The sequence below is a fragment of the Cyprinodon tularosa genome, unplaced genomic scaffold (genome assembly GCF_016077235.1).
Source record: "Cyprinodon tularosa strain WSP-4 unplaced genomic scaffold, ASM1607723v1 ctg1281, whole genome shotgun sequence".
Classification (NCBI taxonomy): Eukaryota; Metazoa; Chordata; class Actinopteri; order Cyprinodontiformes; family Cyprinodontidae; genus Cyprinodon; species Cyprinodon tularosa.
The window spans coordinates 77,501-104,483 of NW_024038094.1; the positions used below are offsets into that span (position 1 = coordinate 77,501).

The following is a 26,983-nucleotide window of genomic DNA, read 5'->3' on the forward strand; positions in this document are numbered from 1 at the left end:
TGAACCCTTCGTCTCCTAATGAACCCTTCGTCTCCTAATGAACCCTTCCTCGTCTCCTCCCACCCTTCCTCGTCTCCTCCCACCCTTCCTCGTCTCCTCCCACCCTTCCTCGTCTCCTAATGAACCCTTCCTCGTCTCCTCCCACCCTTCCTCGTCTCCTCCCACCCTTCCTCGTCTCCTCCCACCCTTCCTCGTCTCCTAATGAACCCTTCCTCGTCTCCTCCCACCCTTCCTCGTCTCCTCCCACCCTTCCTCGTCTCCTAATGAACCCTTCCTCGTCTCCTCCCACCCTTCCTCGTCTCCTCCCACCCTTCCTCGTCTCCTCCCACCCTTCCTCGTCTCCTAATGAACCCTTCCTCGTCTCCTCCCACCCTTCCTCGTCTCCTAATGAACCCTTCGTCTCCTAATGAACCCTTCGTCTCCTAACGAACCCTTCCTCGTCTCCTCCCACCCTTCCTCGTCTCCTCCCACCCTTCCTCGTCTCCTCCCACCCTTCCTCGTCTCCTCCCACCCTTCCTCGTCTCCTAATGAACCCTTCCTCGTCTCCTCCCACCCTTCCTCGTCTCCTAATGAACCCTTCGTCTCCTAATGAACCCTTCCTCGTCTCCTCCCAGCCTTCCTCGTCTCCTAATGAACCCTTCCTCGTCTCCTCCCACCCTTCCTCGTCTCCTCCCACCCTTCCTCGTCTCCTCCCACCCTTCCTCGTCTCCTCCCACCCTTCCTCGTCTCCTCCCACCCTTCCTCGTCTCCTAATGAACCCTTCCTCGTCTCCTCCCACCCTTCCTCGTCTCCTCCCACCCTTCCTCGTCTCCTCCCACCCTTCCTCGTCTCCTCCCACCCTTCCTCGTCTCCTAAAGAACCCTTCCTCGTCTCCTCCCACCCTTCCTCGTCTCCTAATGAACCCTTCGTCTCCTAATGAACCCTTCGTCTCCTAATGAACCCTTCCTCGTCTCCTCCCAGCCTTCCTCGTCTCCTAATGAACCCTTCCTCGTCTCCTCCCACCCTTCCTCGTCTCCTAATGAACCCTTCCTCGTCTCCTCCCACCCTTCCTCGTCTCCTCCCACCCTTCCTCGTCTCCTAATGAACCCTTCCTCGTCTCCTCCCACCCTTCCTCGTCTCCTAATGAACCCTTCGTCTCCTAATGAACCCTTCGTCTCCTAATGAACCCTTCCTCGTCTCCTCCCACCCTTCCTCGTCTCCTCCCACCCTTCCTCGTCTCCTCCCACCCTTCCTCGTCTCCTAATGAACCCTTCCTCGTCTCCTCCCACCCTTCCTCGTCTCCTCCCACCCTTCCTCGTCTCCTCCCACCCTTCCTCGTCTCCTAATGAACCCTTCCTCGTCTCCTCCCACCCTTCCTCGTCTCCTCCCACCCTTCCTCGTCTCCTCCCACCCTTCCTCGTCTCCTAATGAACCCTTCCTCGTCTCCTCCCACCCTTCCTCGTCTCCTCCCACCCTTCCTCGTCTCCTCCCACCCTTCCTCGTCTCCTCCCACCCTTCCTCGTCTCCTAATGAACCCTTCCTCGTCTCCTCCCACCCTTCCTCGTCTCCTAATGAACCCTTCGTCTCCTAATGAACCCTTCGTCTCCTAACGAACCCTTCCTCGTCTCCTCCCACCCTTCCTCGTCTCCTCCCACCCTTCCTCGTCTCCTCCCACCCTTCCTCGTCTCCTAATGAACCCTTCCTCGTCTCCTCCCACCCTTCCTCGTCTCCTAATGAACCCTTCGTCTCCTAATGAACCCTTCGTCTCCTAATGAACCCTTCCTCGTCTCCTCCCAGCCTTCCTCGTCTCCTAATGAACCCTTCCTCGTCTCCTCCCACCCTTCCTCGTCTCCTCCCACCCTTCCTCGTCTCCTCCCACCCTTCCTCGTCTCCTCCCACCCTTCCTCGTCTCCTCCCACCCTTCCTCGTCTCCTAATGAACCCTTCGTCTCCTAATGAACCCTTCGTCTCCTAATGAACCCTTCGTCTCCTAATGAACCCTTCGTCTCCTCCCACCCTTGCTCGTCTCCTCCCACCCTTCCTCGTCTCCTCCCACCCTTCCTCGTCTCCTCCCACCCTTCCTCGTCTCCTAATGAACCCTTCCTCGTCTCCTCCCACCCTTCCTCGTCTCCTCCCACCCTTCCTCGTCTCCTAATCAACCCTTCCTCGTCTCCTCCCACCCTTCCTCGTCTCCTCTCACCCTTCCTCGTCTCCTCCCACCCTTCCTCGTCTCCTCCCACCCTTCCTCGTCTCCTAATGAACCCTTCCTCGTCTCCTCCCACCCTTCCTCGTCTCCTAATGAACCCTTCGTCTCCTAATGAACCCTTCGTCTCCTAACGAACCCTTCCTCGTCTCCTCCCACCCTTCCTCGTCTCCTCCCACCCTTCCTCGTCTCCTCCCACCCTTCCTCGTCTCCTCCCACCCTTCCTCGTCTCCTAATGAACCCTTCCTCGTCTCCTCCCACCCTTCCTCGTCTCCTAATGAACCCTTCGTCTCCTAATGAACCCTTCGTCTCCTAATGAACCCTTCCTCGTCTCCTCCCAGCCTTCCTCGTCTCCTAATGAACCCTTCCTCGTCTCCTCCCACCCTTCCTCGTCTCCTCCCACCCTTCCTCGTCTCCTCCCACCCTTCCTCGTCTCCTCCCACCCTTCCTCGTCTCCTAATGAACCCTTGCTCGTCTCCTCCCACCCTTCCTCGTCTCCTCCCACCCTTCCTCGTCTCCTAATGAACCCTTGCTCGTCTCCTCCCACCCTTCCTCGTCTCCTAATGAACCCTTCGTCTCCTAATGAACCCTTCGTCTCCTAATGAACCCTTCCTCGTCTCCTCCCAGCCTTCCTCGTCTCCTAATGAACCCTTCCTCGTCTCCTCCCACCCTTCCTCGTCTCCTCCCACCCTTCCTCGTCTCCTCCCACCCTTCCTCGTCTCCTAATGAACCCTTCCTCGTCTCCTCCCACCCTTCCTCGTCTCCTCCCACCCTTCCTCGTCTCCTCCCACCCTTCCTCGTCTCCTAATGAACCCTTCCTCGTCTCCTCCCACCCTTCCTCGTCTCCTAATGAACCCTTCGTCTCCTAATGAACCCTTCGTCTCCTAATGAACCCTTCCTCGTCTCCTCCCAGCCTTCCTCGTCTCCTAATGAACCCTTCCTCGTCTCCTCCCACCCTTCCTCGTCTCCTCCCACCCTTCCTCGTCTCCTAATGAACCCTTCGTCTCCTAATGAACCCTTCGTCTCCTAATGAACCCTTCGTCTCCTAATGAACCCTTCCTCGTCTCCTCCCACCCTTCCTCGTCTCCTCCCACCCTTCCTCGTCTCCTCCCACCCTTCCTCGTCTCCTAATGAACCCTTCCTCGTCTCCTCCCACCCTTCCTCGTCTCCTAATGAACCCTTCCTCGTCTCCTCCCACCCTTCCTCGTCTCCTCCCACCCTTCCTCGTCTCCTCCCACCCTTCCTCGTCTCCTAATGAACCCTTCCTCGTCTCCTCCCACCCTTCCTCGTCTCCTCCCACCCTTCCTCGTCTCCTAATGAACCCTTCCTCGTCTCCTCCCACCCTTCCTCGTCTCCTCCCACCCTTCCTCGTCTCCTCCCACCCTTCCTCGTCTCCTCCCACCCTTCCTCGTCTCCTCCCACCCTTCCTCGTCTCCTAATGAACCCTTCCTCGTCTCCTAATGAACCCTTCCTCGTCTCCTCCCACCCTTCCTCGTCTCCTAATGAACCCTTCGTCTCCTAATGAACCCTTCGTCTCCTAACGAACCCTTCCTCGTCTCCTCCCACCCTTCCTCGTCTCCTCCCACCCATCCTCGTCTCCTCCCACCCTTCCTCGTCTCCTCCCACCCTTCCTCGTCTCCTCCCACCCTTCCTCGTCTCCTAATGAACCCTTCCTCGTCTCCTCCCACCCTTCCTCGTCTCCTAATGAACCCTTCGTCTCCTAATGAACCCTTCGTCTCCTAATGAACCCTTCCTCGTCTCCTCCCAGCCTTCCTCGTCTCCTAATGAACCCTTCCTCGTCTCCTCCCACACCCTTCCTCGTCTCCTCCCACCCTTCCTCGTCTCCTCCCACCCTTCCTCGTCTCCTCCCACCCTTCCTCGTCTCCTCCCACCCTTCCTCGTCTCCTCCCACCCTTCCTCGTCTCCTAATGAACCCTTCCTCGTCTCCTCCCAGCCTTCCTCGTCTCCTAATGAACCCTTCCTCGTCTCCTCCCACCCTTCCTCGTCTCCTCCCACCCTTCCTCGTCTCCTAATGAACCCTTCCTCGTCTCCTCCCACCCTTCCTCGTCTCCTCCCACCCTTCCTCGTCTCCTAATGAACCCTTCCTCGTCTCCTCCCACCCTTCCTCGTCTCCTCCCACCCTTCCTCGTCTCCTCCCACCCTTCCTCGTCTCCTAATGAACCCTTCCTCGTCTCCTCCCACCCTTCCTCGTCTCCTCCCACCCTTCCTCGTCTCCTCCCACCCTTCCTCGCCTCCTCCCACCCTTCCTCGTCTCCTAACAGAAGTAACGGAGGCAGCAGCTATAGACCAGGATAAATTGGATGCAGGAGGTTCTGACAGAACCGGTCCTTCTGGGTTCTGATCCGGTTGGTTCTGAAGCTGCAGACTCACCAGGCCGTTCTTATACTCGGGTTTCCCGTCGATCATCCTCATGTTCTGGATCCTGAAACAGAAGAACAGAACCGGGTCGGTTGTGGATCAGCTTCTACAGTCCCAGACAGAACCACACGCTGACCCAAACAGAACCGGACGGTTCTGATCCGGGGTCTCACCTCGTCTTCACAATGTCCACAGGCATGGATGCTGCCGTGGTAACCAGGCCGCTGATCATGCTGGCACAGAAGTGACACAGGATGTCGTCACCAAAGTACCCTGGAAGCAGAACACATGGAGGCCGGCCCGGTTAGGGTCCGGTGAGAGCTAGAGGAGGTCCGGTTCTGATAGAACCCTACCTGAGTCCAGCAGAGCCTGTTTGGACTGAGAGTAGGAGGCCAGCTGAGCGGCGTTCACCACCACAGCCCGCGCCATGGTGGGCACACACCCCTGAAACACACACACAGGTCAGGTTCTGCTCTAACAAAGCCCGGCCCAGAATGGTTCTGGTTCTGTGACACCAACCCTCCACAGCGTGGTCAGCCCCTCCTCCCTGGTGATGCGGGCCAGAGCGTTGAACACGTTGGTGTATCCTCTCCTCTGGTCCGCAGGAAGGCTGGAATAAACACACAGACCTGAGGTCAGAGGAAGGAGCAGGGCGGCCAATCAGAGGGGAGGAAAACGGCCAATCAGAGGGGAGGAAAACGGCCAATCAGAGAGGAGGAAAACGGCCAATCAGAGAGGAGGAAAACGGCCAATCAGAGAGGAGGAAAACGGCCAATCAGAGAGGAGGACTAAGGTCAATCAGAGGGGAGGAAAACGGCCAATCAGAGGGGAGGAAAACGGCCAATCAGAGAGGAGAACTAAGGCCAATCAGAGAGGAGAACTAAGGCCAATCAGAGAGGAGAACTAAGGCCAATCAGAGAGGAGAACTAAGGCCAATCAGAGAGGAGCACTAAGGCCAATCAGAGAGGAGAACTAAGGCCAATCAGAGAGGAGAACAAGGCCAATCAGAGAGGAGCACTAAGGCCAATCAGAGAGGAGAACTAAGGCCAATCAGAGAGGAGAACTAAGGCCAATCAGAGAGGAGCACTAAGGCCAATCAGAGAGGAGCACTAAGGCCAATCAGAGAGGAGAACAAGGCCAATCAGAGAGGAGAAAGAAGGCCAATCAGAGGGGAGGAAAACGGTCAATCAGAGAGGAGCACTAAGGCCAATCAGAGAGGAGAACTAAGGCCAATCAGAGAGGAGAACTAAGGCCAATCAGAGAGGAGCACTAAGGCCAATCAGAGAGGAGCACTAAGGCCAATCAGAGAGGAGAACAAGGCCAATCAGAGAGGAGAAAGAAGGCCAATCAGAGGGGAGGAAAACGGTCAATCAGAGAGGAGAACTAAGGCCAATCAGAGAGGAGAACAAGGCCAATCAGAGAGGAGCACTAAGGCCAATCAGAGAGGAGAACTAAGGCCAATCAGAGAGGAGAACTAAGGCCAATCAGAGAGGAGCACTAAGGCCAATCAGAGAGGAGCACTAAGGCCAATCAGAGAGGAGAACAAGGCCAATCAGAGAGGAGAACTAAGGCCAATCAGAGGGGAGCACTAAGGCCAATCAGAGGGGAGGAAAACGGTCAATCAGAGAGGAGAACTAAGGCCAATCAGAGAGGAGAACAAGGCCAATCAGAGAGGAGCACTAAGGCCAATCAGAGAGGAGCACTAAGGCCAATCAGAGAGGAGAACTAAGGCCAATCAGAGAGGAGCACTAAGGCCAATCAGAGGGGAGCACTAAGGCCAATCAGAGAGGAGCACTAAGGCCAATCAGAGAGGAGCACTAAGGCCAATCAGAGCGGAGAACTAAGGCCAATCAGAGAGGAGAACTAAGGCCAATCAGAGCGGAGGAAAAAGGCCTATCAGAGAGGAGAACTAAGGCCAATCAGAGAGGAGCACTAAGGCCAATCAGAGCGGAGGAAAAAGGCCTATCAGAGAGGAGAACTAAGGCCAATCAGAGAGGAGCACTAAGGCCAATCAGAGAGGAGAACTCACCGTCCATCCGCTGTCATCCGGATCAGAGCCACCTCTGCTGGTGTTCCTACGAAGGCGCCAGTGGCGCCGGCTGTCATTCCAATCAGCGCCTGTAGAGGGAGCAGCAGGTTAGATCAACAGAACCGGGTCTGCAAGGGGAACGTGTTAGCTCTATAGAACACGGTAGCTCTGTAGAACACGGTAGCTCTGTAGAACACGGTAGCTCTGTAGAACACGTTAGCTCTATAGAACACGTTAGCTCTATAGAACACGTTAGCTCTATAGAACACGTTAGCTCTATAGAACACGGTAGCTCTATAGAACACGGTAGCTCTGTAGAACACGTTAGCTCTATAGAACACGTTAGCTCTATAGAACACGTTAGCTCTGTAGAACACGTTAGCTCTGTAGAACACGTTAGCTCTATAGAACACGTTAGCTCTATAGAACACGTTAGCTCTATAGAACACGTTAGCTCTATAGAACACGTTAGCTCTATAGAACACGTTAGCTCTATAGAACACGTTAGCTCTATAGAACGTGTTAGCTCTATAGAACACGGTAGCTCTGTAGAACATGTTAGCTCTATAGAACGTGTTAGCTCTATAGAACGTGTTAGCTCTATAGAACGTGTTAGCTCTGTAGAACATGTTAGCTCTGTAGAACACGTTAGCTCTATAGAACACGGTAGCTCTGTAGAAGGTGTTAGCTCTATAAAATGTGTTAGCTCTATAGAACGTGTTAGCTCCATAGAACACGGTAGCTCTGTAGAACACGTTAGCTCTGTAGAACATGTTAGCTCTATAGAACACGTTAGCTCTATAGAACATGTTAGCTCCATAGAAAACGTTAGCTCTCTGGAGAACACGGTAGCTCCATAGAACATGTTAGCTCTATAGAACATGTTAGCTCCATAGAAAACGTTAGCTCTCTGGAGAACACGGTAGCTCCATAGAACATGTTAGCTCTATAGAACATGTTAGCTCCATAGAAAACGTTAGCTCTCTGGAGAACACGGTAGCTCCATAGAACACGGTAGCGCTGTAGAACACGTTAGCTCTGTAGAACATGTTAGCTCTATAGAACGTGTTAGCTCCATAGAACACGTTAGCTCTGTAGAACCGGGCCTGCTGGGTTCTGAAGGGTTCTGTTAGGACGGACCTTGAGCAGGAAGTTGGGAGGGCGTCCATCAGCGCTGGTCATCTTCTCAAACAGGATGGTGTAGATGCCCAGGCGGGTGGTGGTGTAGGTGGCCTGACGTAGTAGACCTGCAGACAGGCTGGGCAGAGGGAGCAGAATCAGAACCAGAACCAGGCCAGCAGCTGGGGGGGTGGTGTTAGCGGACCTACCCGGTGTAGATGCCTCCCACTCCTTCGTTCTTCAGGATGGAGAACAGGGCGTGGAAGCTGGTCTTGTACTCGCGGGCCTTGGTTCCCTGACCGCTGAGCTGCATGCGGTTCTTCACCAGGTCCAGAGGCTGGACGAACACCGTGGCTCCCATGCTGAGGAGGACAGAGTGACCCGTTACTGCTGCAGAACCAGAACCACACCGTGGACCGGGTCTGCCTCATCCAGAGCCTCCACAAACAGCAGCCTGAGACCTAAAGCCCAGGAACCGGACCGCTCCAGACCCCCAGAACCAAGGACACCAGTAGAGCTCAGAGGTCTCCGATTTATGAGAATCTCTCTGAAGCAGAATCAGAACCAGTCCAGGTTCTGGATCAGATCCAGATCCAGACTGATTCAGATCCATGTGTGCGGCCGTCAGATGGTTGCTATGGTAACAGCCCTGATAAGACAAGATGCTGAGCTCAGCAGGGAGGTCAGAGTCCAGATCTTCATCAGAACAGAATCCCATCAACCTGGTTCTGACCCAGCTGAACTCTGGCAGGTGAACCCAGCCCGCTTCCACCAGAACCGACGAGCAGAACCCTCTGGTTGCCATGGAAACCAGTAGACATTTTCAAAGAAACACAAAACCCAGTCCAAAGGTTCAGTGATGGGGAACTTCTGGCCCAATCAGGAGGTTCTGCAGGGACCAGAACCATTGGACCTGAGCTGGTTCCAAGGACTCGGGTCAGGACGGAGGGCCCGGTACCATGCGGTGGACAGTTCTGAACATGAGGACCTCTGGTCAGGACGTGGCCCCGCCCAGAAGAACCAGGTTCTAAAGGGCCCATCTGGACCTACAGACCCAGGACAGGTCCAGGTCCAGATGGACCCGTCTTGAAGATGTTCTGATGGACTGCAGGGATGAAGGTTTGGTTCTGACTGTTCATAGAACCGGTAACGCCATCATCAGTCAGAGAAACCCAGTGGTCTGAAGGTGGAAGCGGTTCTGAAGAGGTTCTGCTGGTTTCTGGCCTCCATCAGAACTTCTGCTTCCTGAGGAATCTTCTAGAAAACGTTGAGCTCGATGGGAGGCTGGTTCTGATCCATTTCACCTTCAGAACCGGGCCCACTGACCTCCACAGGCTGCCTTAACAGATTCCAGAGGTTCCGGTTCCCCCGGCTCCTCCTTCAGGTCCGGGTTATTTCTGTCTCATTCCTGAGGAGCTCCTCCCGTCCTCAGACGGGTCGGACCGCAGAGTTCTGGCAGAACCTCCGCTACAAAACAACAACCTGAGGTTTGGTTGGTTCTGGTTCTGTTAGCAGAAGGACAGAGAAGTTCTACTGGGTTCTAAAGGAACATCCCAGATGGACCTGCAGCCAGAAGGTCCTCCAGGTTCTCCTCTTACCCGCCCAACGGTTCTGGATGCTTCACTGAACAGAACCATGGTGGCTGATGAACCGTAGGACCAGAACCACGGGTTCATAATGCCTGCAGGGTTCTAAAGGTCCGGGGACCGGTTCCACCAGGTCCAGTAACCTTCTGCTGGGCTTCATAAACCGGTTCTGATCCAGTCTGGGGTCCAAACTGGGTTCTGATGGAGGGTTAGAACCAGAGCTGGACCTCAGGAGGTATCAGTCTGAAACAGAACCCTGGTTCTGACCCTGATGGTTCTGACCCTGATGGTTCTGATCCAGATGGTTCTGATCCAGATGGTTCTGATCCAGATGGTTCTGATGCAGGAGGTTCTGATGCAGGAGGTTCTGACCCAGGTGGTTCTGATCCAGTCAGAGACTCTGAATCTGGTCCCAGGTGATCAATCAGAGGAGAGGCAGATAATCTGGGGACAAACTGAACCACAACACCTCCTGACAGCTAGCATTAGCCGCTAGCAGCTCCGGATTAGCTCGGTTCCTCTCAGATTGGGACTCTATCGTGGTAATAATCCAGAATTAGCTCTAATCTGACCCTGGCAGCCCCCCTGGTTCCGTTCACCGTTTGACCCTTACAGCCCAGCCGGCTCCGGGCCTCCTGCTCCCCGCTGACCCCTGACATTAGCCGTTAGCTCCGCGGCTAGCAGCAGCACCTACCCGGCCAGACCTCCGAACAGGAACTTGATGGCCTTCGGTGAGGTCTTCGGCTTAGTGTCCGCCATGTCGACCCGCTTCGGTCGGTGGCCGCAGAGTCCCGCTCAGATTCCCGCTCCCAGCTGCCTGCCTGTGTGCCTCTGGGCCGGACAGTTCCCTGGTCGCTCCCCGGTGCAGCAGCGGCTGAAGCAAGGTGACTCTGCTGGAGCCGCAGCGTGGAAACACCGAGCGCCGCACGAACCAATCAGGAGGCGCAGAGGGAGGGCATGGAACTCAGTAGACCAATCAAAGGGCAGGGGGGAAGGAAAACAGTCAGAAACGGACAAATCAGCGCGCGAGGATCAAGGACACGAAAATAAACCAACAGAAACAAGTTGAAAGGTTTTTATTCTGATATAATCTGAAATAAATAAACATAAATCAGCCAATAGATCCTGTCAGTGATTCCACTGATCCAACAGCTGAACCTGAGAAAGAATTACTGTAAGAATTAATAAAGACTGGAAATATATTTAAAATAAGGAAACATCCTGATATAAAGATGTTTTAAAAATAACCTGGAAAGTTTTAAAGGTTTAAATCTAAAATTATTTTAGTTCAAAGTTCCTTACAACCTTTTGTTTTGGAACTGATTCATCTGAAACATGAAACCCTCACCTTTTCTTTTTTATAGTCGGCTGTGGCTAAGAATCAGAGATGTTGATGCTTCCAGCCTTTATTTTTCAAGCAGTCTTCAGAACTCTGGCTGACTCAGAATATTTAGTTTTATAAAAGAAAATAAAGGTTTTTGTTTTTTAGCGTATATGATATTCATTTTTTTAATTAAATTGGGACTAGTTAAAAGTGTTAAAAGTCCGTCCGTTTCTTTAGTACCACATTACCCATGATGCATCTGTTCATTTTGTAGTTCTAATTTCACATAGCTGAATAAATTGTGTTTTAGTGAGAGAAAAATTTTGGAGAATACAACATCAAGCATTAAGATTGTGTTCTGGAGCGTTTAAAACCACACCAAGAGCAGCAATGGAAGTAGAGATGGGAGAAATGCCATTAGAATTAAGAAGATTAAGGTTGGAATTAAATTATTGGTTAAATTTGCAGAGCAATAATTCAGATCATCCAGCTATGGAAATTTTAAAACCATGTTGGGAAAAAGAAACAAAAGATATGGGGAGTCTTGGATGGACAATTGAAATTAAAATAAAAGAATTTAACATGAATAATCTGGAAATTAGTCATACAACACCAACATCAGTAATACCGCCATGGATTTTACCAGAAGCAACAGTAGATATGACAATCATGGAAAAGAAGCAGGATAAATCTTTCATCATTGATAGTAGTTCAGTACAGGTACATTTAAACAATTACTATCAGTATATTCAAATCTATACAGATGCATCAAAGATAACTGGAAAAGTAGGAATAGCGTTTGTTGTACCAGAATTCAATATAAGAATAGGAAAACGAATTACAGACGATTTATCAGTATACACAGGAGAAATGATGGCAATTTTATTGTCCTTACAATGGGTAGAAGAGATAAAACCATTAAAAACAATAATCTGTTCAGATTCAAGTTCTGCATTATTAAGTATTAAAAACAAGCAATCGGATAGTAGAATGGACATATTATTAGAAATTTTTCACACATTATATAGAATTAAAAATATGGGTGTGATAGTTATTTTTGTATGGGTTCCAGCGCATATTGGAATAGAAGGAAATGAGAGAGCAGATAAAATAGCAAAAGGGGCAATTCAAAAACCAATTAGCATTAAAGTTAAAACAAGTAAAGCTGAAGGAAAGAGTATGGTTAAGGAAAAACTGATGGAAAAGTGGCAGAAAAGGTGGGATGAAGAAATAACAGGAAGATGGTTTTATAAAATTCAGAAGAAGGTTAAAGAAAGAAGAAAGGGAAAAAGAAATAGAAAAGAGGAAAGAGTGATAACCAGGATAAGATTTGGGCATACTGGACTTAACTACTCACTTTTTAAAATTCAAAAACATGCAACTGGTAAATGTGAATATTGTGGAGAATGGGAAACAGTAGAACATGTTATTCTAGAATGTGATAAATATGAAAGAGAGAGAAGATGTATGATAAAAGAGTTTGAAAGTATTAAGGTAAAATTTATGTTAATAGATATTTTGAGGGAAAGTTTGGAGAGCAAACATATACAAATAGTTATTAGATTCTTAAAGAAAACTAAGATATTCAGTAGAATTTGATAGAGTAGACATAAGAGTGAATGTGTGGATGATAGTGATGAGTAGAATATAAATATGGATGTAAGTTTGTTTGTGTGGGTTGGTAGGTGTATGTATGAGTATATATAGATATATATATACAAAAAGAGCGTTAGACCAACGAGAGCCACACTCCATACCAGTAAGTGGCGGTAATGCTACTATTAAGTTTGTTGCCAACCGCCAATAAACACAACAAGAAGAAGAAGAAGAAGAAAAATTTGGAGGGGGGGAAAAGGACACAGAAGGCGGTGATTGAACTCAACAAACAAAGACGGCGGTAGGAGCTAATTTGGCGGATCACATAAGCTGTACATTGACTGTAGTAGCATGGCTTCTACATCAGGAGGAAGTAGTGGAAATGAAATGGAGTGGATGTTATCGAGGTCAGCAAGAATGAAAAGAGCAATCAGAAAGAGACATGAAAGGGCAAGAAGTTGGTCGGATGAAAGTGAGCTAGGAGCGGAAGGAAGTAAAAGGACAAAAATAAACCAGAGAGTGAGTTCACGGGAACAAGATAACAGTAATACAGAAGTGGAATACAAAGTTGTGGTGGAATTTCAGCAAGAAAGGGGTTATATTCATCCGATAAAGATAACCAAAGCAATAGAGGAAGAGATAGGGAAAATCAAAACGGCCAGAATCATGAACAACAGAAAAGTGATAATTCAAGCTATCAGTGAGGCACAACAACAGAAGATAATCAAAATGAAAACTCTGATGGGAGAACGAGTTAAATCACATATACCAGGTTTTATGGCAAGGTTGAGAGGAGTAATCTCAGGAGTTCCACTTGAAATGACAATGGAGGAGGTGAAGAATGAAATCAAAGGAGGGAAAATAACAAATGCCACCAGGATTAAAAGTAGAAGAGAAGGGGAACTCAAAGACACTATGGCTGTGATATTGCAGTTTGAAAATAACATGCCAGAAAATATACAGCTAAGATTTATGAACTATAAAGTTAGAGAGTACATCCCGAAACCGCTCAGATGTTTTACCTGCCAAAGAATGGGACACATTGCAAAAGATTGTAAGGGAAAAATTAGATGTGCAAGATGTGGAGGACCACATGAATTTGGAAAGTGTGACAAAGACGCCAAAATCAAATGCTGTAACTGTGGTGGTGAGCATAGTGCAGCCTATGGTGGATGTATAGTTCAAAGGGAAGCTAGAGAAGCCCAGAAAATAAAGATAACAGAAAGAGTTTCTTACGCAGAAGCATTAAAAAGAATAAAGAAAGATAGTAAAAGAGGAATGAGGCTGGGAGAAGCAGATCAAAGTTACACTTCTCAGAACACAAATCAAGGAATGAATGGTCAGAGACAAATACTAATGCCAACAACAAATACAAATAATACATGTTTACATAAATGTAAAATAGAGGAAAATACAATGATGGTGAAAAAAGAAAACTTTGTAGCATTTATATGTCATGTTATTAATGTTACAGTCCAAATGAAGAAGAAAAGTGATAAAATAAAAGAAATAGTAACAGCAGCAGGGAGATTCCTAGATATGAAAGAAATTCAAGCAGATCAAATACATACCATTTTGAGTGCCACTGAAATAACAGAAAATGGTCAGGATTAGGATACAAGCTTTATTGATGGTCATTCATATTCTACAATGGAATGCCAGAAGTATAATAGCTAATGGACAAGAATTTAAAAAGTATATTTATGAATTAGAAGTAATACCAGATGTAATATGTATACAAGAAACATGGTTAAACTCAAACTTGGATTTTAAAATTCCTGGATATAATATAGAAAGACAGGATAGAAGTAATGGTAGTGGCGGAGGATGTGCCACTTTAATTAAGGAAGGAATTGCTTACAAGAAAAACTCATTAAATAAAAAAATAGAATGTGTAAATATAGAAATATTTAATTTAAGGAAACAAGGAAATATTAAAATCATTAATTATTATAATCCGTGTAAAAATCTAGATAATGAAATATTTAAGGAAATAGGGAAAATACATAGAAGAGAAGTTTGGTGTGGAGATTTTAATGCTCACAACAGTCTATGGGGTAGCAAGAAAACGGATCATAATGGTGAAATAGTGGAAGAATTAATGGATGAAAGGTCATTAGTTTGTCTTAATAATGGAAAAGGTACAAGAATAAATATACATAAAAATTCAATCTCATGTCTAGATATTACATTAGTATCTGACTGTCTTGTTAGTGCATGTGAATGGGATGTAAATGGGGAATCTACACTAGGGAGTGATCACTTTCCAGTGAGTACAATAATTAATGATAATATAAATAGACAAGAAGAGTTTACATTAATAAGATGGTGCTTTAATAAAGCTGATTGGTTTAAATTTAAAACAAAATGTGAAGAAACAAGACATATAGTAACATTAAAAGGTAATATTGAAGAGTGTACAAATCAAATAGTAGAAAATATTCTAAATGCTGCAAATTACAGCATACCAAAAATAAAAGTGAAAGGTCAGAAGAAAGTAGTTCCTTGGTGGAATAATGAATGCAGTAAAACTATTAAAGATCGTAATAAAGCTTTTAAAATACTACAGAAAAATCTAACAATCGAAAACCTTATTGATTATAAAAGGAAAAGAGCAAAAGCTCGGAAAACTATAAAGGATGCAAAAAAGAAAACGTGGAGAGACTATTGTTCATCAATAGGTTCAGAAGTTAATTTACAGAATGTGTGGTCAATGTTTAGAAAAATGACGGGGAAAAAGAACAATGTCAATATTCCATCCTTAGTCAGAGGACAGGAGGTATTGGTTTTAAATAAAGATAAGGCAGAGTTATTAGGAGAGACATTTGCGGCAGTTCATAGTGGTGATCACTTGACAAATACCCACAGAAGGCAGATGATTCAAAAACTTGGAAATCATAAAAACTCACTAGAAAAATGTCAAAAATATATGTCAACATTGGATATGAATATAACCATGAAAGAAATAAAAACAGTATTGAAAGGGACAGGGTATTCAGCTCCAGGGGAAGACCAGTTATGTTACGCTATGTTTCGACAGATTCCGGAAGTAACACTGAAATTAATATTAGAATTATTTAATAAAATATGGAAAGAAGGAACAATACCAAATAGTTGGAAAAGGGCAATAATTTTACCATTTAATAAGCCAGGTAAAGATCCTTCCTATCCAAATAATTACAGACCAATTGCTCTTACTTCCCATTTAAGTAAATGGATGGAGAAAATAATGGTTAATAGATTAGGATACTATCTTGAGAAGAATAATCTAATAAATGGATATCAATGTGGATTCAGAACTGGAAGATCAACAATCGATGCTCTAACTAGAGTCAGTAATGACATAGAGAAAGCTTTAAAAATGAAGGAAATAATGATTATAGTATTTTTTGACATAGAAAAAGCATATGACTCACTATGGAAAGAAGGATTACTTATAAAAATGAAACAGATGGGAATAGGTGGGAGAATGTATAATTGGATAGCAAATTTTCTACTAAATAGAAAAATAAGAGTAAAAATTGGGAATGACTATTCAAATGAATATAATGTTGAAAATGGAATACCACAAGGTAGTGTAATTAGTCCAATTTTATTTAATATTATGATCAATGATATTTTCTATGAAACTGATAAATGTATAAAATCTGCACTATATGCAGATGATGGGGCCATATGGATGAAAGGGAAAAATATTAAACATGTTGTAGAAAATATTAAAAAAGCAATTAGTAAAGTTGAAAAATGGTCTTATGAATGGGGTTTCAAATTATCAGCAACCAAATCTTGCTATATGGTTGTCACAAAGAAGAGAAATATTAATATAGAAACAATAACATTATATGGACAGACTTTAGAAAGAGTAACAGAATATAAATATCTAGGTTTATGGTTGGACAGTTCTTACTCATGGAAAACACATATAGATAACTTAGAAACCAAATGTAAAAAAGTTATTAATATATTAAAGGCTGTGGCTGGAAACAATTGGGGGGCAGATAGACAGTCATTATTAAGCATATACAGGGCTCTAATGAGAGCAATAATAGATTATGGCAGCATTATACAGGTGCTGGTCATAAAATTAGAATATCATGAAAAAGTAGATTGATTTCAGTAATTCCATTTAAAAAGTGAAACTTGTATATTATATTCATACATTACATACAAACTCATATATTTCAGATGTTTATTTTGTTTAATTTTGATGATTACAAATGACAACAAATGAAAATCTCAAATTCATCATATCAGAAAATTAGAATATTACTGAAGACCAATAAAAACAAAGGATTTATAGAAATGTTGGCCAACTGAAAAGTATGAACATGAAAAGTATGAGCATGTACAGCACTCAGTATTTAGTTGGGCCTCCTTTGGCCTGTATTACTGCAGCAATGCGGCGTGGCATGGAGTCGATCAGTCTGTGGCACTGCTCAGGTGTTATGATAGCCCAGGTTGCTCTAATAGTGGCTTTTAGCTCTTCTGAATTGTTGGGTCTGGTGTATTGCATCTTCTTCTTCACAATACCCCATAGATTTTCTATGGGGTTAAGGTCAGGAGAGTTTGCTGGCCAATTAAGAACAGGGATACCATGGTCCTTCAACCAGGTACTGGTAGCTTTGGCACTGTGTGCAGGTGCCAAGTCCTGTTGGAAAATGAAATCTGCATCTCCAAAAAGTTGGTCAGCTGCAGGAAGCATGAAGTGCTCTAAAACTTCCTGGTATGTGGCTGCGTTGACCCTGGACCTCAGAAAACACAATGGACCAACACCAGCAGATGACATGGCACCCCAAACCATCACTGACTGTGGAAACTTTACACTGGACTTCAAGCAACGTGGATGAAGTGCCTCTCTTCTTTTCCTCCAGACTCTGGGACCTTGATTTCCAAAGGAAATGCAAAATTTACTTTCATCAGAGAACATGACTTTGGACCACTCACCAGCAGTCCAGTCCTGTTTCTCTTTAGCCCAGGCAAGACGCTTCTGACGCTGTCTGTGGTTCAAGAGTGGCTTGACACAAGGAATGCGACAGCAGAAACCCATGTCTTTCATACGTCTGTGTGTGGTGGTTCTTGAAGCACTCACTCCAGCTGCAGTCCACTCTTTGTGAATCTCCCCCACATTTTTGAAGGGGTTTTGTTTCACAATCCTCTCCAGGGTGCGGTTATCTCTCTTGCTTGTACACTTTTTTCGACCACATCTTTTCCTTCCCTTCGCCTCTCTATTAATGTGCTTGGACACTGAGCTCTGTGAACAGCCAGCCTCTTTAGCGATGACCTTTTGTGTCTTGCCCTCCTTGTGCAAGGTGTCGATGGTCGTCTTTTGGACAACTGTCAAGTCAGCAGTCTTCCCCATGATTGTGTAGCCTATAGAACTAGACTGAAAGACCATTTAAAGGCTTTTGCAGGTGGTTTGAGTTAATTAGCTGATTAGAGTGTGGCACCAGGGGCCATCAATTTTGAACCTTTTCACAATATTCTAATTTTCTGATATGATGAATTTGAGATTTTCATTTGTTGTCATTTGTAATCATCAAAATTAAACAAAATAAACATCTGAAATATATGAGTTTGTATGTAATGTATGAATATAATATACAAGTTTCACTTTTTAAATGGAATTACTGAAATCAATCTACTTTTTCATGATATTCTAATTTTATGACCAGCACCTGTATATGGAGCAGCAGCTAAAACATCATTACAAAAAATAGAAAGATTACAGTGTAGGGCTTTACGAATATGTACAGGAGCAATAAAAACAACACCTATTAATGCTCTATTAATTGAAAGTGGGGAAACTCCACTTGAAATGAGGAGAATTAAATTAGCTTTAGCATATTGGATGAAAATTAAAAGTAATATAGATAATCATGTGAATTCAACTATTCTGCAAAATTGTTGGGAATATGTGAAGTTCCAAAGTAATGGATTTGGATGGATGGTTAGGAAATGGATTAAAAAGTATAGACTAGAAGACAAGGAAATAGCTCAATTTAACCCAATTAGCGTTATTCCTCCATGGCTAATACCTGAGGTTAATGTAGATTTGCAAATCAATACAATGAAAAATGATTGGAATATAAATGAAATAGGGATAAAAACTGATATTTATTTAAGAACTACATATAATAATTACCTTAAAATTTATACAGATGGTTCTAAAAATCTAAAAGGTTATGTGGGTATAGTAATATATATCCCAGAGTTTAAAAAATGTATTCACAAAAGAATATCAGATCAATTGTCGGTATTTACAGCAGAAATGGTGGCAGTTATATTAGGCTTGCAATGGGTGGAGGAGATTCGACCAATCAGGGTGGTGGTGTGCACAGACTCTAAAGCAGTAGTGGAAAGTATTAAGGGAGAAGGAAATAATAGAAAAGATTTGGTATTAGAAATTCATCATATTTTATTTAGACTATATAGGGGTGGCATTGATGTTTGGTTTTGTTGGGTGCCGGCACATGAAGGAGTAAAAGGCAATGAAAAGGCAGATAAATTAGCTAAAAGGGCTTTAGAGGGGGAAATAACGATTTCAATTCCTTTTGGAAAAGGGGAAGGGAAATCACTTATTAAAAGTAAAGAAATGGAGGAATGGCAAAAAATATGGAACGAAGATAGGAAAGGAAGAAGATTATATGAAGTGCAAAAGTCAGTTCGAATTCGAAACATTAATGAAAGAAACAGAAGAGAAGAAATAATAGTTAGTAGATTAAGAATAGGTCATACCTACTTAAATGACATGCTTTACTTAATAGGGAGGAAAAATAGTGAGAAATGTGAGAAATGTGGTGAAAAAGAAAATGTAGAACACATACTGATGAACTGTAAGTTATATGAACACGAAAGGGAAAAATTAAAGAGAATAGTTAGAAGTATAGGGCATGAATGGAATCTTAAAGGAATATTAGGAAATGAAGGAAACATAACAGATATTCATAAACTAAGGAAAGCATTGTTTTTGTATCTTAAGAATACAAAATTAAAAAATAGAATCTAATAGATGTGAAGTAACGCTGCTACACACTCATGTACAGTAGGTGGCGGTATGCACCTTAAAGTTGCTTGTGATCCGCCATAATAGAAGAGAAGAAGAAGAAGAAAAATTTGGACTGCTACATGCTAGCGTTAGCTACTGCGGCGCTTCAGTGATCATGCTAACTGATGCTAACTGATGTATTTCAATATTTGCAGTGCTTTTCACGGTTTATTTGTTTAATCTTTGTGTGCTTTTCCACTGTCAACCAAATAAATGAAACGTCCCAGTTGGAACACATGGCAGATGGTAAAGAGGTAAACTATTGGTTTATTGGGTGGTTTACTTTTCTTTGTGAACTTTTTTTTTAATCTTTCTTTGATCTCACCTTTTTTATATTTCTCAGGAATTTTTATTTATTTTATTTATTTATTCGTTTATTTGACAGGGACAGTACAAATAAACATTGCAACCAATCAGGTGGCCGATGTCCAAGTACATAAGGCTTGTAGCCATGGGCTAATTGCGCAAAGCTGCCATTGATTTGGTTGCTATGTTGAGGTCATCAATAAATGTTCCAGCAGCAAACAGTAAGGTTAGCTTTCTAACCCGTTATTATCTTCTTGTTGGTAGAGAGCATGCATGTGGGTAGATGGATTTTTCATGTCATATACATTGTTTTATGTCATTTCAGGCATAAGAGTAGGGTGATTCATACTTGTAATTAGTGTTGTAATTTTTTTTTTTTTATATACAGTCTAATACAGACTTGAAATGTTATGATTAATGAGAATAAGCATCCAATAATTACACAGTGAGCTGACCAACTTTAGTGAATTTAATGCAAATGAAGCTCAGGGTAAGACCACTGATGACCACTTGATGTGTACTAGTTTTACTGAATGTGCATTCTTGATATGTGAAATAACATTTTTTCTTGTCTAAATTAACAAGTCAGACATAATGACTCCCTCCACATCTAGAATAAAAATTTTGGATGTCTAGAAATTAACTTCAGATCTCCATATTCATAATATTGCTGATCAGAATATATATATATATATTCTTACTAGTATAATTTTGTCTTTATTTTCTGAAATTCAATTTCTGCTGCAAAAATGTAATTTAGAAAATCTATTATTACAGTTTAGTCTAGGAGTGTGATTTTGATCAGAAATAATCTTATTTTAGTGATCTACAAACGGACCAACAGAGAGGAGAGTGCTTTGAATAAATGTTAGATCAGCCTGCCCAGCCACAATCTTCTCCATCTTCCTCTCCTTTGCAGCTGTATCGCTGTTTCTCTGTCTTCAAATACATTCTCCATTTATTTTTATTTCTTTATTAAACATTAAACAGACCTCAGGTTTTAAAGAAACCATATTGCTACAGCAAATAATAAATGCACAGTTTGCACTGAGTATAAGTGCACATACCAGGCGTCCCCAAAGTGGGTCCTGGGGGGCCGCTTTCCTGCAGGTTTTAGAGGTTTCTCTGCTTTAGCACAGCTGATTATAATGATTGCAGTTCAGCAATAGTCTGTTAATCAACTATCAATGAAAATCAGCCGCTGGAGCAGAGAAACATCTAAAACCTGCAGGACAGCGGCCCCCCCAGGATCTACTTTGCCAACCTGCAGGACAGCGGCCCCCCCAGGATCTACTTTGCTAACCTGCAGGACAGCGGCCCCCCCAGGATCTACTTTGCCAGCCTGCAGGACAGCGGCCCCCCCCAGGATCTACTTTGCCAACCTGCAGGACAGCGGCCCCCCCAGGATCTACTTTGCCAACCTGCAGGACAGCGGCCCCCCCAGGATCTACTTTGCTAACCTGCAGGACAGCGGCCCCCCCCAGGATCTACTTTACTAACCTGCAGGACAGCGGCCCCCCCAGGATCTACTTTGCCAACCTGCAGGACAGCGGCCCCCCCTGGATCTACTTTGCCAACCTGCAGGACAGCGGCCCCCCAGGACCTACTTTGCTAACCTGCAGGACAGCGGCCCCCCCAGGATCTACTTTACTAACCTGCAGGACAGCGGCCCCCCCAGGATCTACTTTGCCAACCTGCAGGACAGCGGCCCCCCCAGGATCTACTTTGCCAACCTGCAGGACAGCGGCCCCCCAGGACCTACTTTGCCAAAGCCTGGCATATAAACCATTGTCACTAAAAAAGATTTTACAGAGACCTCTAGTGGGCTTTTTTAATACTGCACCCCCTCCTGCAACAGTTTCACTCTCCTAGAAAATTGATCTGTGACATCATCATCTGACAGCTGATCTTAGATCACATGATTGATGCTTATGGTGTAAAGTCCACTCAGGCGTTCTTGCGTCACAGCAGATCTCTGGTAGGTTTTAATGAGTTCAATCTGGGTGTAGGAGCCAATTATCCTTTGGTGTTTGTCGCCACCAGGGGGCGTATTTAATTTTGAGTTCTGAGTGTTTGATGAGGGGATGGGTTATTTAAGGTCAACCATCAATTCTGTTCAGGTGTGGTTAATAGGCTGAGGCAAACAGTTTTCTACTGTGCTTGGTTGGATTTATGTGGATCTTGAAGGAAACAGTAAGAGAATGGACTTTGTGCTGAAAATAAATGACTTTGTTTTATGTCAAACGGAAGATCGGCATTCTAAATCTTAATTGAGCGCACGTAAAACCAATGCCTTCCAATAGAAACCACCAGTAGCCTAAAATATAGGATTTTAGCCGCTACATTTAGGTAGAAAACTGTCTCGTTCGGAAGATTCACGGATTCTGCTGTATTGGGATTCTTTGTGGCAGACAAAGTAAAGCCGCACAGAACCAGGCTATTGGAGCCGCCGGACAGTGGACCTGCCGCCGGAACCGGACCGCAGAGGAGCGGTCGGGACACCTGACGCCGGAACTGGACCGCAGAGGAGCGGTGTGGACACCTGACGTCGGTACCAGACCCGCAGAGGAGTGGTCGGGACACCTGATGCCGGAACTGGACCGCAGAGGAGCGATAGGGAAACCTGACGTCGGTACCGGACACCTGACGTCGGAACTGGACCCGCAGAGGAGCGATCGGCACATCTGACGTCGGAACCAGAATCGGAGCCGCACAGGAGCGATCGACACCGCACGCTTGAGAACAGAGCTGCATGAGCCAAGCTATTGGAGCTACTGAGATTCGTAGCAGCCGAAATCGGAGCGCAGATCATCATTGGGGTATGTGAGTCAGCGCTGATATCTGAATGGCCATTGTTATTATGTGTGCACACAAAGGTTCAAACTTAAATCCAATGCATTGGTAACAGACTGAAGACTGCTTAAAGCAAAGAGAGCTCTCTATAAACAATCTACAATTTGCGAATAAATAAATAAACTTATAAACTGTTCGCCATTATGGCAGAAGAGGAAAACATTGACCTGAATCAGGAGGGTCAAATTAACATTGTGGGTCAAGAGGAAAATCCTCAATGGGAGAGAGAGGTGAAATTAACAGCCAAGGCTTTGTTGGTGAAAATTCATAACTTAGAAAGTGAAAGAAAAACAAAGTTAAATAAGCTCACAAAGTTAAGACAAACTATTACAGTGTTGAAAAATGAAAAAGGGTGTGTGAATGACATTAAGTGAGAATTTAAAAGGTTTTTGGGTTTGTCTGAAGAAACACAAAAGGTACACCAGGTTTTGTTGGGTTTATTGCCTGTGGATGAAGCACAGAAGCATGATGTATGGTTTAAAGCTAAAATGTTGAATGTTCATGATTTTGTTGTTGCTACTCATAAATGGTTGACTGAGGCACAAGGTTGCTCAACTGGTGTGCCTGATATGAAAGAAAATGAGTGAAAATAAGGAAGCTGAACCAAACACTGCCAGTGATGGCATGATGGAAATGGAGCTACAGATTGAACCTCATGACAGCATTTCAAATGTTTCTGTAAGGTCTTTTAGAAAAACTGGGAGTCAAAGGGGTTCTTCTGTAACAACCAGCAGATCGTCAATGCTTTCTGAACAAATAAAGGCAGAAGCAGAGAGAGCTGCACTCCTGGCATGTGCAGCTGCTTTAAAAGAGAAACATGCATTGGAGGAACAGGAATACCTGTTAAAGAAAAGAAAAGAACAACTTGAGATGGACACTAAAATTGCTGCTGCTAATGCCAAGCTAATGGTGCTAGAGGGTAGCACTAAAGGCAGCATTGCGTCCAAACTTTCTGATGGGATGAATTCATATGTTACAAAAAGTGCTAAACCCAAGATCAGGCCCACTTTACTCCTTCCACAAGCTTCACAGTTGGTTACTAAACCTGCAAAGAAGCTTCAAGAAGATGCTGGACTGCTTTTGAATAAAGAGTTTGAGTCAGGTCTAAACACAGCCTACGAAAAACATGTTCCACATCAGGTGGATGACACTGTTTTTAATACTTTGGTGTCAAAAACAGCTCCTCCTGTTGTTCAAACTTCTAAAGCTTCTATTTTTTCTGATCCCAATGTTACCACTCAAAACAGTTTGCTTCCATCAAATCAAAATCAACCTGCTGGAGACCTCTACAATGTGTTGAAACAGCAGAATGACATAACAGCTCTTCTGGTTCAAATGCAATCAAGCCAGTTACTGCCACATCGAGTAATTCCCATCTATGATGGAGATCCTTTGCAGTTCAACTCATTTATGAAATCCTTTGAACGTTGTGTGGAAGCAAAGACCAGCTCTAAAGGAGATTGTTTGTACTTCCTTGAACAGTACACCAGGGGGCAACCAAGAGACCTCGTACGCAGCTGCCTTCACATGACTGCAGAAAGAGGATATGCCGTGGCCAAGCAACTCCTCAAAGAACATTTCGGCAATGAATTTAATATCACTGCAGCCTACATGGAAAAGGTCACTGGTTGGCCCAACATTAAAGGTGAAGATGCTAAAGCATTAAAGGCGTTTGGACTGTTCCTTTGTGAATGCTGCAATGCAATGGAGGAACTGCAGTATTTGGATGAGTTAAGCTTGCCAGCTAACATGAAAACCTTGGTTCAAAAATTGCCTTTTAAACTAAGAGAAAAATGGAGAACAAAAGCAAATGAAATTTTTGAGACAACGAGTCAAAGAGCACGTTTCAGAGATATTGTTGCTTTTGTTGAACACCAGATTAGAATAATCTCAGATCCAGTTTTTGGAGATATACAGGACTCTCAACCTGTCAGGGGGATCATAAGACCTAGCAAACCTCAAATAAAGTCACAGTTCAAAAGAAACAGCTTTGTAACCCATGTTTGTGTTAGAGATGACGATAACATGCCTTCTCTCAAAAATGAAGTAGCTGTTGTTGACAAATCACATTATTTATCCTGTCTGTATTGTACACAGGATGGTCATGTATTGGAACAATGTCGACAATTAGGAAAGAGGTCACACAGGGAAAAACTAGACTTCCTAAAAGACAAAGGTTTGTGTTTTAGTTGCTTGAATACAGGACATTTAAGCAAGAACTGTGTTAAGCGCATCACTTGCAAACACTGTAACCAAAAGCATCCTAGCATTTTGCACATTGAACAGAAGGAAAAAATTCAGCAGAAGGAGTTGGATCAAGCAGCAAAGGGCTGCAAAGCCTCTTCTACTTGTGGTCATACTGGGGCTGGCCACCATAGAGGGATTCTTCCCATCCTGCCTGTCAAAGTGAAAAGTTCAAAGGGAACTAAAGTCATTAAAACGTATGCTTTTCTGGATCCAGGGAGCACAGATACATTCTGCTCTGAAAGACTTCTTAATGAACTCAACATTCAAGGTCGAAAGACGCAGATTCATCTCCGGACAATGGGTCAGAGTAAAACAGTGGCAACCTCTATAATTAAAGGGCTGGAGATTTCAGAAATAAATGGAAGCCATTTCTATCAGCTTCCCATTGTGTTTACACAAAAGGAAATGCCTGTCTCCACCGACAACATCATCAGTGAGGAGGAACTGTCTAAATGGTCGTACTTAAAGGACATCAACTTTCCTCGCATACATGCTGGTGTGGACCTACTAGTGGGAACCAATGCATCCAAACTAATGGAACCTTGGGAGGTGATAAATAGTCAGGGTAAAGGGCCCTATGCAATCAGAAGCCTCCTAGGATGGGTTGTAAATGCTTCAGCAGAAGATTAAAATAATTCTGAAAATGACTACCCTTCAGTTCATGTCAACAGAACTACAGTTGATAAAATTGAAGAGCTTCTGATCAGTCAATACAACTATGACTTTATTGAAAAGTCTTTTACGGAAAAAGAGGAAATGTCCAGAGAGGAACAAAAATTCCTAGACATAATGGATCTCTCTGCACAGCTAGAGAATGGACATTACAAACTGAAACTGCCTTTCAAAAGGGAAGAACTCTTTATGCCAAACAACAGTTTTGTTGCCCTGCAGCGCATACATGGTTTGAAAAGAAAATTCAAGAAGGGAAAACCAGCTCTCCCACCAGGACTCTTTGACAAAAATGATCTTTACGCTAAAAGAAGGTGGAAACAACTCCAATATATTTCAGATCTCCTTTGGAAGCGTTGGATTCGAGAATATCTACCGTTGTTACAGGAAAGACAAAAATGGATAAAGAAAAGGAGAGGTTTCATTCCTGGAGACGTGGTGGTGGTTATGGACTCCACAACACCTCGAGGGTCATGGATATTAGGGAAAGTTATTAAAACTTTTCCAGATAAAAAGGGTCTGGTACGAGTGGTTCATCTTCAAACGAAAACAAACATTATTGAAAGACCTGTAACAAAAATCTGTCTATTATGTGAAGCTTCAAACTGAAAACTGATAGAATAATGATGAATGCATAAACCTGATTTGCTTCTTATGTATATCTGTATCCAGATATGTCTTTATTTGTGGCTCCTTTTTTCCTTTAAGTTTAATAATTGCCACACGCAATTAGGGGCTGGCGTGTAGGAGCCAATTATCCTTTGGTGTTTGTCGCCACCAGGGGGCGTATTTAATTTTGAGTTCTGAGTGTTTGATGAGGGGATGGGTTATTTAAGGTCAACCATCAATTCTGTTCAGGTGTGGTTAATAGGCTGAGGCAAACAGTTTTCTACTGTGCTTGGTTGGATTTATGTGGATCTTGAAGGAAACAGTAAGAGAATGGACTTTGTGCTGAAAATAAATGACTTTGTTTTATGTCAAACGGAAGATCGGCATTCTAAATCTTAATTGAGCGCACGTAAAACCAATGCCTTCCAATAGAAACCACCAGTAGCCTAAAATATAGGATTTTAGCCGCTACACTGGGGAAGCTTCTTTCTGCAGCAGAGACAGAGATTCTCAGAGAAACCCACCTGGGGGGCAGATTTCTGTCTTCTTATTCAGGAAGGTCAACACTTCCATGTTTGTGTTCTTTGGTGGGAAATTCTGCATTTTAGTTGCAGGTTCTGTTCCATCAGTTTCTGGTTGAATTGGTGGAGCAGTACTTGGTGGTTGACCGTGCCGCTCCAGTTCTTCATGTTGGGGAAGTTCAGGAGCTCTGCAAACTTATCATTCACCTCTCCAAGGTTCTGAAATAGAATAGATGGCTGGGTCCGCTACAGCAATAAGAAATGTAGCTTTTATTTTTCTTTAAATCAATTTGCTACGGGCTCATCTGGAGACTCCTAACCAAAGTGTCTTTGTGGTTCTCAGTCCAGCCTCCTCTTTCATTTCTTTATAACCTGGTGACGTCTGGGATTTCAAACATTTTAGACATTATTCTGTTTTTGTTGTTTTAAGTCAATCTGAATACCCGTCTAAATGTGTTTCTGAATATATAACATAAACAGATCCAACTGTTTAGAAAGGTAGAATCCACCCTTCATTTT

The 26,983-nt window shown here is 44.2% G+C and overlaps 1 protein-coding gene across 1 annotated transcript in view; it reads right to left on the reverse strand.

Moving 5' to 3' along the window:
- Nucleotides 1-10,207, reverse strand: part of slc25a11 (solute carrier family 25 member 11) — a 15,524-nt gene extending 5,317 nt beyond the window's left edge. Inside the window, exons 1-8 of the mRNA XM_038276850.1 lie at nucleotides 9,989-10,207; nucleotides 7,918-8,070; nucleotides 7,730-7,847; nucleotides 6,590-6,678; nucleotides 5,080-5,170; nucleotides 4,914-5,004; nucleotides 4,734-4,833; nucleotides 4,573-4,624 (exon numbers count right to left, since the gene is read on the reverse strand). Of these exons, the coding sequence (XP_038132778.1) occupies nucleotides 4,573-4,624; nucleotides 4,734-4,833; nucleotides 4,914-5,004; nucleotides 5,080-5,170; nucleotides 6,590-6,678; nucleotides 7,730-7,847; nucleotides 7,918-8,070; nucleotides 9,989-10,053 (759 nt within the window). The 5' untranslated portion in view covers nucleotides 10,054-10,207. The remainder of the gene's footprint in view (nucleotides 1-4,572; nucleotides 4,625-4,733; nucleotides 4,834-4,913; nucleotides 5,005-5,079; nucleotides 5,171-6,589; nucleotides 6,679-7,729; nucleotides 7,848-7,917; nucleotides 8,071-9,988) is intronic.
- Nucleotides 10,208-26,983: the final 16,776 nt, after the last annotated feature.